Below are 12518 nucleotides of genomic sequence, written 5' to 3' on the forward strand. Positions count from 1 at the left end.
TTATTATTATTATTATTACTTATGATATTGTTATTAACTTTAAGTCAATACTGTCTTGCCGTAGAACGGTGTGAATAAGTTGGTATAAATATAAGCAATAACAAAAAATATATTTTAATATTTTGTTACTTTTAGGTACCTACACACCTAGATATTGGGTAGTTAAATTAACTCTTAACTCTAATCTTACAAACCTACCTACTAAATACTCTGTTTAATCGTTTTTTTTTTTTTTTTGTTTACTGAAACTTTGAGCGTTGATTTAAATATCCAATGTTGAACATAGAAATATCTCAAGCAAAAATTTGTAAATAGTAAAATTAAGATACTTTGTTTTTTTTATTGTAATGTATTTATACTACATTTTAAATCTGTAGGTCTCACTTTAAAATTTTGAAATAGTTAATTTTAAAATTGTATCAAGTTTTTTAAGTACCAATATTGTTAATGTATGCTAATTAGTCTTAAAATACTGGAGATTTTATTCAACAATGAACACTCCATTGTGAGACTTTAAAGTTTAAGATACTCTATTAAATAGGATTTTATATAATTTTTACAAAAATTCATTCATAAGTGTTCTAAAAAACAATATTTGAGACAATTGGACAGATGGAGCATGGACAAGAAAATTGTAAAGCAAGTAAAACTGTACGTTTGTACATAAATACGGATGAACTATGAATTTATAATTTAGCTGTTTATTTTGTAATCTATCTGTGATGTATCTTGAAATTAATGATATAACAACTAAGTATTATATATTTTCATAACAACACAATGAAAATATAATAATAATAACAATAAATTTATATAATATGTAAAACCTAGACAAATTTGTTATTGAAAAATAAAATAAATATATATATCTATTGTTTATTAATTGAAGATCCAATAGGCTTTCCTGTGATCTTGTTTATAAATTTATGATAAATTTCATCTTCTTCATTTTCGCAGAACTCTCTAAGGTAGGTTATCATTTTTTCCTGTAAAATACAATTTAGTCAGTATGATATAATTGGTTCAATTGCAACAAGGTATGTGTGCAATGTTAATCAATAAATTTACTTCGATTTTGGGGTTCATGATCGTTTTGTTTTTTTTTGACAACTTCCAGAGATTGACTGCCAACGTGGCCATTTGGATTTCATTTAAATCTGCTCTGACAACAACGTGCAGGAGTAATTCAAACGCTAATTTTGTCTATAAAACAAATTACAATTGCCATCAGTCAACACAATATTAATTATTTTTCTTAACATACTTGGCTATTTGGTTTATCCACCAGACTATACAACCGCTCAAGTATATTTTCCAACACCACGGTACAAATCGAGTCTACATCAGCCACAAACTGCGGTTCACGGCCGTACAGCACGTCATTGGAGTCCACTGTTGATACATCACAGGCATTAGCAATGAAAATTTGATGAATGATAAGTAAAACATTGTAAACCTGCATACGCGGATCCTATTTGATTTTTTTGGGATGTTGAGTGGGGTTAAGGGTTAGATGAGAAGGAAAAACTTTTTGCCCTTTTGGCGCTTTATTAACTTGCGTATATGTATTTTTAAGATTTTAAAGTCTCTGTAAGAAATTATAAGGAATCTGGTATAAAAATGTTCAAGCCTTACCTATAAAAATTAAAATATTTTAAGTAAGTACATGATAATTTTTAATTGTTAGGGATTTTGACGAATTTTGTCAAAATGTGAATTTCAAAGGGTTATAAACAAAAATTACGCTTATATATTTTCAACATTTTAAAAATATTTTAAGAATAACTGTTTGCGAAATTTTGTATTATATAGTTATATTTTCAATATTTTTGATCGAACTTAAATTTTTTTATCAAGACTTATTCGGGACAACTCTAAAATCAATTATGTTTTTTCGGCCTTTTGTCCTGGATCCATACTTTTAAACCGCAATATTATAAAAGGTTTACATAGGTACTTGCCATCGGGTATTCTATAAGGATACGTATCCAAAGTTGCAGTTGCCAATATGTCCAGCACGTACAAATAGAGCATGTGCGGTTGCATCGGATCGGTCCATGAATATTGTCTAATTGCTCTGATCAGCAGCTTCACCTGGTGCAACACTTCGAGATCGGGACAGTCCTGATGAACGATGTTGCGCATCATACATTATTATAAATACAAAATTAATATATTTATATTTTAAGAGCCACATTGTACGTGGGGTGTGTATGTTACCGGCACAACGAGCAAAATCGACAGCATTTGCTTCGTGTATGACACAAGTATGGGTTCAGCATTGATGACGAGCCCGTCTACTTCCAACGTTGCTGGGAAATCGCTGATCACTGTGGACGCTGCCTTAAAACACGCGTCCGCTGAAATTCAAATGGGACACTGAAGATGATTGATTTGTGCTTTATTATCGAAGCACTGCACCATATAGGTGCGATGAAGGCTGATAAAACTCTATGATTATAACTGATGATCAAAGTTTATACATTTATAATTCAAAATTGATAAATTTCATTCAAAATAAAATTATAGAATTTGTCAATAGTTATAGTAAGTATATTAATAAGGATTAAGATGATGTAGGTAATATTGATGTAAAAACGGGAACAATTTTATTATGGAAAAAATGTATTATTAATCTACTCCATATAGGTAGTCCATATTTTATTTTGCTAAGCTTTATTTATTTTTTGTTTGACAAATTCTATAAACAGGTATTTACAAAGGTGGGCAAGTTAATGAAAATAATTAACTCAAGTTAAGTTAAGTTAAGAGGACACAAGATCGATGAGTTAAAAGTTAACAGTTAACAAATTATAAATTTAACTCGATAAGTTAAAAGTTAATTTAGAAAAAAATATTAACTTAACTCAGTTTAAAAAAAGTTAATTAATTTTTTTTTTAAATTAGTATGTAAATCACATATAGAGTGAATGTGTCTTTCTAGTTTCTAATTTATAAATTATAAAAAACAATTTTATTGAACTTTTTTCATAATGTTTCAGTGGCGTATATAGGTACAAATTATTTTCACTATGGGCCAATTTATCAATAGTCAGCATAGCGCGACTAACATAGCCATAACTATACATTTATTATGGAGCTGATTAGTTATAAATACAAATAAAAATTGCAAAATTTAATTTTATAATTATTATGTAAAATTAATTTTTAATTCTTTTTTAAAAAAATATTGACAATTTCATATATACATATATATTTTAATGTTATCTTATTGTGAATTTAGCATATAAAAGTCATCAAAGCAAGTCCTGACAATCTAACATTTCCTTGTTGATTCTTCAAAACGATTTTAATCACGGTGAAAAACTGTAAACAGTGTATGTATATTATATACATGAAATGGTTTAATTAAACCTGCAATTTCACTATGGGCTCTAGCCTAGGGGGCCTCCCCCCTATATAAGCCACTGTACACTGTATACCCTTTTACTTTGCTATTATTTACTAATTTAACAAATATATTTTTTTATATCTTATAGCAATTGAATGTCATAATACGTGAATATGAGTACATGACCTTCATATACGTATATTATAAGTTATATACATAGGCGCAAATAACGTTTGGGATTTGGGGGGGGGGGGGGCTAAAGCCTTACTTTAATAATATTGAATAAGCTTAAAACAAAATGTAGGAAATGTTGGGGCCCTAAAGCCCCCCCTATTTGCGCCTATGGTTATATAACATAACAATTTGCAATTTAAAATTATTAATTTTATTAAAAACATTTATAACTGCAACTCGCATAATGTATAATTTATAACTTAATAAAATATATTAATAACACAAAATTATGTTATCAATATAAAGAACAGAAATGTTTGTGTTTTTGTATTGGATTATTTTTATTTTATTCTGATATAGTAATATTTACGTACAAACGAAAAATTTCAAAATGTTTTTAAATTTATGGATTTTTTTAAAATCAACTGGGAAAAGCTAAGTTATTTCAACTGTAAATTAAACTAGTTAAGTTCATAAGTTGATTAGAAAATAAACTAACTAGTTAAGTTAAAAAGTTAAAAAAAAAATTAACTTTTTAACTTAACTTTAACTTTTTAACTAGTTATAAATGCCCACCTTTGGGTATTTATTAAATGTATTTATTTTAAATCGTAGATGTTATCCTTATAAATGTTAAAATCAATTAATCAAAAGGCGCAATTTGGATAAACTTTTTGTAAGTGTTATTATTATATTGATCCACTCACCCCTTTATAGTACAGTTGTATAGTCGTACGCCTATACATATAACAATATACGTCACTAGATATAATATTAACATCATTCAAGAAAAAATTACTAGAGGAGCTTTAATAAAATTGTAGCACCCTCCAAAATTGCGCCTATGAATACACATTATATATCATTAACGATCCATACCTTGTCCGAGACATCCGTTCAACAGCGAAGTCTGTCCGGTTAAAATGTACAGTTGAAGTTTGATGAGCGGTGAAGTGATTGACGGAATGGTAATGTAACAGTAAGCGGAGCAAGCTCGGGCAAAAGAATTCTTAACTTGGGCCCTCGAAACCGAAACAGACAGGACCATAAGTTTGTTGACACACTAAATTATCGTCGAAAAGCGCATTATACAAGTATTTAGGTGTTCACTGTTTTAAGTCTTAAGGAAACTCTCGGCCTTATTCTAATAGACAGTGGGATGTGTGAAATACTACTACCGTATTTACAATAAAATAACATCATATTCTATTATTTAAAATACCAACATTTTAAGAGGAAGCAACACCCGTATGTGTTGTCTCCTGTAAGTGAGTTATGAGCATTTTTAATTTACATTTATTATACACAAATAAAACTAAACAAAATTCTGAGAGGGCTAAGCATCCTTACCTGCCCACCCTTTCTACACCTATGATAACCTCCACTATACTAGCTCATCGACATCCAACTTTAAACAATGGGAAAAAATAAGGCCTCTTCTACAATAAGGCCTGGTGTAACGAATAAGGAGGGGAAGAAGTGCTAACTCACCTGAACGAGTGCGGATTGCACATAGTCTAACCTAATAAACGCTCCTCTGGCTTCCATATAAAAATTTAAATATTTCTCTAAATCATTGCCGTAATTAACACGGAATATAAAACAGGCTATCAGGCGGCTTATTTGACGAACTTCGTCTTCGACGGTCAATGAGCTGAAAACAATATAACGAAGACGATTTTAAAATATGATATATTGGATATGTTTGGCGTTGATCATGAACTACGTACTCGACGGAATCGTGTAAGATCTTGCACATGTACATCAGACAGTCGTTGATCACGGGGTCGCTGGATGCGACGTTCTCACCTCGCGCTCGATACGCTTCCAACACGATCTTGCATCTTGCAGATTTATTCGTGTCCGATCCAAACATGTCCAAGTATGGCAATAAATAGTTCTGGAAATACATATTAAAAAGTATTTGATCTATTGACTTTACCTTACTTCAATATGGATGATGGGAAACTCACCATATGGAATGTATCCTCAAAATCTTCTATGTAATTCAGCAGGTGTTGCAAGATGTTGTGAAGCTGTGTGTGAAATCGTTCTATTCCAACGCGATTGCTAAGGTGTCTCGTTATATCATCCATGAAGACGCTTATTTCTTTATTCTTAAAGTAATAATCATCATTTATCATTAATTACATACATTAGACAAAATAGTGCCTTGTACCTGTGCATAACAATGCTGACATTAAAAATGCAAAGGTTTAAAAACAAAATAACTGGCTTTTGATAAAATGAACTCAAATTCATTAAAACTATCATTAAAAATTAAAAAGAAACAATAATTACATAATTAGGTACTCTTATAATAGTTAATAAGCAATAACTAATAACTGAATTGTTTACATTTTATATTCAAATAATTTATAACTGTTTTAACTTTTAACTAATTCTCTTTTGATCATTTTTCAAAATTGTAAAATGGAATCAGAATAATAGCCACAAATAACAATAACAAAAACAAAAACAAATTATAGTTAGCCTCTTGAGTCTTGAGTTTTAGTTTTTCAAAAATAATTTATTTCATATTTTATGAGTTTTAACAATTAAAGATCTATAACATCTAACAATGTATGGATTGTGGATGTATACAAATTGTATTGTTATTATTGAAGTTGAAAATCAGTCATTATGGATCATTCTATATTATCCAAAACAAACAATCATCCTGATTTGGTTAGGGAATTAAAAAGGTAAGTGACCAGTCATTACTACAGAACCTAATTAAAGCAGTCAGAGTTGAAAGTACCTATTTATTGACTATGCAATATTAAGATTAACTATAGTTTAAATATTGTGAAAATTGTATTAAAAATCAAGGAAGTCACTCTGCTTCATAGCAGGTGTCGAGTTCTTAAATGTACCTTGTCATTGAGTGGGTCACAGTAATGAATGCATTAAATTTGAATTTGAAAATGATTCTGAGCAGAAATGATCCGTCAGACTATATTTCTTAGGATTTTATTATATATTAATTTTATTATTAGTAATAAACTAATTCGGTAAGTTGAACTAATTTTTAGCAAAAATAAATCGCATATAATATTATATCACTTAAATAGTAAAGCAATTATTATATTGTAACTAACTATTATTAACTTATAAGTCAATAACAATATGCAATAAAATGATATGAATATTGAATAGGTTTATAGTATAAATAACTTAAAAGTTAAAACTAATCTAAATGTTTTTGATAATTTCATTGTATATAGTAAATAATAATATAAAAATTATATGTAAAAATATGTAGCTCTGTTATAAAACTATGATTGCATTAAACTTGAATTCAATGATATAATATCATTGTATAAGAAAAATGATTCTGGGCGGAGACGGTTTGTCAGTTTGGATATTTTATATTGTTATTATTTATTATAGACTGTATGTTGAATCAATATTATGATATTAATTTTTTTTATTCGTTTCTATCGTGATAAATAAAGCGTTATCTTATTTATCTCCCGGATAAAGAAAAAAAATAATTAACACAATAGATAGAATCGTCCAACAAAAACGACATTGTTTTAACAGTGGACAAAAAAAAATTTAAACAAATGAATATTGAAGCATATATCAATGTTTATTGATTATTTTGCATTTTTTAAATTTTTAAGAAAATATAATGAGAATATTTGAAGGTTTTTTAGAGAATATTAGCATCATATATAATATGGTGTTTTAAGAGAATATAAATCCAGTTTTTATATAATCAAAGCTTCAATTCAAGTTAGTGATTTTTGAATTACAAAAAAAAAAATTAAGAAATAAAATTGATTTTGTCGAAATCTAGTTAAGCATAAAAATTACCATTTAATTGGTAAATTCAAATAATTTGATTATTTTAAGTTCTGCACATTTTTTTAACCTCCTGAAAGTATTAATTAAATACGATTTTCCACCATAAAACCACTCTAAATGTTGAAGACTGGAGCACTTTTATTGCTTAAAGAGGTGGTGAAAGAATAATAAAAAAAAAAACACATATTTAAATCTAAAAGTACCTACTGGAAACTAATGTTGCCAATCAAATCTTGGATTACTAATAGGCATTTTTAAGTTTATTAAAACTATTTATGATAAGATAGGTGAACTATAATGAATAATTTACCTTAAAATGTTTTACAATGAAGTATATCCATGCTTCGGCACATGCCATAAACCTTTCAGAGTCTTTAACTTTGTTCACCATTTTCCATGCTTCTCTAAAAACATTTGGTGCATTTGGTACCAAATGACCCCTTAAACTCATACCAAGATTTTGTATGACTAAAGTTTGCGGAAACACTAAATACAACGTTTATAAAAATAAAATATGCTATAGTTGGCATGCATAAATAAGCAAAATTCATACTAAATTGGATAAGACACAATTAAAAAATAGAAACAAACCATCATATTCCCATTTGCTTATAACATTGATAAGATATTCTGCTTTCATTGAAAGGTAATTCCCGGGAAATGCGATTACTACAGAGTTGATTAGAAGGCCACTGAAAATAAAGATACACTATTTAAAACATTATGTTCTTGAAAACAATCAGTAAAGCATATATATTATAGAGGCAGTCAAATAGTGGTGGGTGAGAAGGATAGATCCCCACATGACCATTTTTCAATATTTATAATAATATAAATTATAAATTATAATTTTTAAGATGAATTAGTGAATACTAATAAATTATTCGACTGCCATTGATATATTATATAAATTTGAAAAAAAACATACTGGAGGTTTTGTAAAGTACACCATCTAACAATCTCATTAAGACTATGTGGATCTTTACCAGCACTCAATCCCTTTACTATCCACTCTAATGCCGGACACAAAAGTTGAAGAAATTTTTCCATGTTCATATTTTGAGTTTGAATTTCTTTGCACACAAATCTGTTATTTAACTTTGAAAAAAACACACATTCAATTAGTTATAGTAAGTTAGTATTAGTTGTAGTCAAATTCAACAAATTGACCTAATAAAAATAATGATAATTTACCTGCTTATATGTCAGTAAGATATCTTTGAAGCTTTCTTCAAAATAATTTACACTTAGATTTATCGAAACACCAATTCTGCACAAATAACATCGTGCATACCATGCGACTAATGGATTACCAATACCTCTAACCATTTTTATAAGTCTTAATAGAGCCACATTTTGTTCACTGTTAAAAATAAAATTATTACAACAAGTTTGTGATAAACAGTGTAACATTAACTAACGCTGGTTTAATGAAACGATAACTGCGTAAAATAGCTGCTTCGATATACAGTCTAGGTATAAGTTCACGGATGGATGCAATTTTATAAAACCAATTTTGACAAGTTTCTTTGGCAGCATCTGGCACCATGTCGGGGGTGAATTTATCTGGAAGCCTTGTTACACAACCACTAAAATAACAAATTAAAATAAATAATTTGTTTTTTATACTATAGCTATGTAGGTATACATGACAACACTTATCACACTCATCACCCAATTTTTTCTTTAATAATGAATTTATTAAATTTCTGACATTTGGAATTTTTAAGTATACTTAATGTCTTAATGACCATTTTTTTAATTATTTATATTTTTTAAAATATCATTTAAAGAGTGTTGTGGGGTAAGCTTCTTTTTTTCAAATAATAACCAACATTTTTTATTGTAAATTGTCAAGCAAATAGCTTTTTTAAATTGCTGAATAATACTTTTTTTGAGTTCTTCAGATTTACAAACTATACAGTGAGTCCCAGAAGTATCACCCTTAGTATCTCTGTGGAAAATCAATATATTTAAATGCAGTTTTCTTTACAGTCATAAGTATGGAAATTCTGATTGAATAGCATAATATTCGGTTTGTTTTTTTCCAAAATTCAAAAATTATTAAAAAAATTTTTTAGGCAAATAAGTTTTTTAAATTTCCAAGATAGCTATTTTGTTGATCATTTTTTTTAAAACAGTTCAAAAAATAAAATATTAAAATTTAATGAAAATCACCCAAATTAGGGCTAATTTTTATTTTTAATTTTAGCCGAAAAATCAGCGTGATTGTAATAATTAACATGCGAATCGTATTTTTAATGCTGTATGCATAGGTAACATAACTATTATTCTTAGAAATTTACAATAATAATTAGCACTAACTTGAACAATTTTCATTACATTTTAATATTTTATTTTTTTGAACTGTTTTAAAAAATACAATTAGCAAAATGGCTATCTTGGAAATTTAAAAAACTTGTTTGCCTAAAAAAATTTTTTGGTAATTTTTGAATTAAAAAAAAAAAAAAAAATCGAATATTATGCTATTCAATCAGAATTTCCATACTTAAGACTGTAAAGAAAACTGCATTAAAATATATAGATTTTCCACAGAGATGCTAAGGGTTATACTATACGGGACTTCTGGGACATGTAATGTATAGTATACTATGATCCTTAAAAATAGTTTTAAAAAATATAAGATAGATGAAATCTTGAATATAATATTTATTATACTTTGAGAATTTTTACAAATACAAAATATTAATAGATTAATTAAAATTTTTAAATCAAGACCTTATAATCTTCTCTATACCCATTATTATTGTCTTGTTATCTTTAGCACACAAAGTTAAATTATTAAAAAAAAAACTATCAAAACATTTTCAATAAATAATCCAGTTATCGGATTAACAATTTATAGGAAAAAGGGTAAATTTTACCTGAAAAAAATATGTCGGTATTGCCCTGAGAGATTTCTTAAAGTATATTGAAAATTTAAGTCGAGATTTAAGTATTTAAAAATATTATCCTTAAGTATATAAAAAAAATTCAAAAATTAAAGGAAAAAATTGTGATGAGTATACTTGATGAATCACTCTGTATATCTAATATATTTGTATGTATCATACTCAATCATTTCTGATTTTGATTGAAGCCTCTTGAATACTAGATCTCCAAATAAGTCTAACAGATTTGTTACTAGAACAAATTTACTTGGATAAAATTGCAATGGTGAAGTGTAGCTCAAAATTTTCGTACACTGAAAAACGTTTTCCCACGTGTTAGACTAGTTTAAAAAATGTATTCAATACAACTAAAACTAATAAATACCTGTATGACTATTTTTAACGCTTTTACTCTTTGTTCATTATTCCATGCCTCTATAATTTCTTTACCTAGGTTGTCCATGTGTGTCACAAATTCTTGTTGTGTTAGGTCGTATAGTTCTTTTTCTGAATACTCCATCTGGTCATCAAATTCTTCAAGTTCTTCTAGACGTGATCGTATTGTAGCACTCTGCAGACTTTTTGAAACTGAAATAATGATAATATTTATGATGATGATAAAATAGTAGTATTTCAATGTATCAACCAATTTAATTTATTTACTCACATGTATGAAATGAGAGCTTTTCAGAAGTCGTATAACTGTTTAATATACTCTGTTTAAAATGAGACCAAGGTTGAATGTCATCAATACAACCATTATCTGTCTCATCAAAATCAGTGGGAATTAATTGGGCAGGTCGACTAAGTGGATCATCCCCATAAGTAATAGTGGATGATAAGGGATCATTAACAAGAACATTTTTACTGGTTACCTAAGAAAATATTAAAATGTTTATAATAATAAATGGTTAAAAATGTAAGAAAATATATTTTTGGATCGTAAACATGAGTAGAAAAATAAAAATGATCAGTTGTTATATATTGAATAATGAGTAAGAATAATCATGAATTATAAAATTTATCTGTTTAAATCTAAAGATATTTCTTAATCAATATAATAAAATTGAGGATTACAAATTTATTTTATTAATTTTTAATTTAATTTAATAATTATTTAATTAGGTAGTCAAAATTCAAAACTTAAAGATAAAATAATATAAGATCCATTATTTTGTTGCACTTTTTGATTTATGAATGTATTTATATTATTTATAAATAAAAAATATATAATATCACTATTCACTAATGCTATTCCAAAACAACTGTGCATACATTTAATTGCGATAGACATAAAATTCTGATTTCAGTCAAAAATAAATAATACAATTACATTGTTTTTAAATCGTAAATGAGTACAAATATTCAATATGTAAAGACATAGAATTACATACTTCAGTTAAACTTTTCAGCGGATGATTTACTCCACATTTTTCTAGTAAGCATTTTTGCTTACGCTTGTGGTTAATAATTGGTTTACTGTACCTGTTGAGTTAACAAAATAAAGAAAATAACAAAATATGTATTGATACATATTGGATTTGATAACATCACAGCCTAAGGTCTACCGACACTCACCAATTCCACTCATATGTACGGGCCGAAGACGACGACATATTAGCAATCTTAACTGTGTAACTATGACAGCATATTGGTTCAACAGTCAAACATCTAGCAAACGACAGTATTCATTGTGATCCGTAAAATAAGTAAAAATCGAAACCGTATACAAAATAATATTTTTTTAAATAACTACTTAAATATAAAATTGTGTAACTGTTAATGCCAACTAAATTTTTTGAAAATATAGGAAGTTAAAAGTTTTGTTAGGAATTTGTTTAATGTTTATCTATCATTACATCACAAGTTGTAAAGACGTAAAGTCCTAAGTTATGTATACCTCCCAGCGTCCACGGATTAATATTATGAATTTATAAAAAGTGGTCAGCAGTCTGATAGGACGTATCCCTATCACATGTCCTTATCAGTATACCGGTTGTTACTTGTTATCATTTAAGCAATTGGGCAAGTTCTCTATTCTGTGAAGTAGGCATAGATATACAACAAAAGTTAGATAGTACCTCAGAGTTGTCAGTGTTTAAAAAATCTATATAAAAAAAGCAACAGTAGTTAAATTACTGAAAACAAATTATGGAGGGCAACACGGAAGCCCGTAAGCAAATTAATATCATAAAGCAGAAAAAAAATGAGATAAAATTAAATAGTACCTAAGTATTCTCTAAAGACTCAACGAAGTTAAAATATTTATATTAAAAAATCGATTGAGT

At 27.7% G+C, this 12518-nt stretch overlaps 1 protein-coding gene across 1 annotated transcript; it reads right to left on the bottom strand.

Moving 5' to 3' along the window:
- Positions 1–668: 668 nt before the first annotated feature.
- LOC100159785 (VPS35 endosomal protein sorting factor-like) lies at positions 669–12157 on the bottom strand. The gene is made up of 19 exons (XM_001950057.5): positions 11809–12157; positions 11625–11715; positions 10898–11105; positions 10616–10818; positions 10414–10544; positions 8761–8928; positions 8534–8702; positions 8268–8437; positions 7931–8031; positions 7650–7825; positions 5500–5643; positions 5257–5426; positions 5018–5180; positions 4406–4589; positions 2221–2360; positions 1962–2124; positions 1265–1392; positions 1069–1203; positions 669–986 (listed from the first exon to the last, which is right to left on the bottom strand). Exons 1-19 carry the CDS (start codon positions 11844–11846, stop codon positions 870–872), a joined length of 2799 nt encoding a protein of 932 aa, XP_001950092.2. The 5' UTR covers positions 11847–12157; the 3' UTR covers positions 669–869.
- Between the last annotated feature and the right edge of the window lie 361 nt (positions 12158–12518).

This window comes from Acyrthosiphon pisum, chromosome A2, assembly GCF_005508785.2.
Source record: "Acyrthosiphon pisum isolate AL4f chromosome A2, pea_aphid_22Mar2018_4r6ur, whole genome shotgun sequence".
NCBI classification, from domain to species: domain Eukaryota; kingdom Metazoa; phylum Arthropoda; class Insecta; order Hemiptera; family Aphididae; genus Acyrthosiphon; species Acyrthosiphon pisum.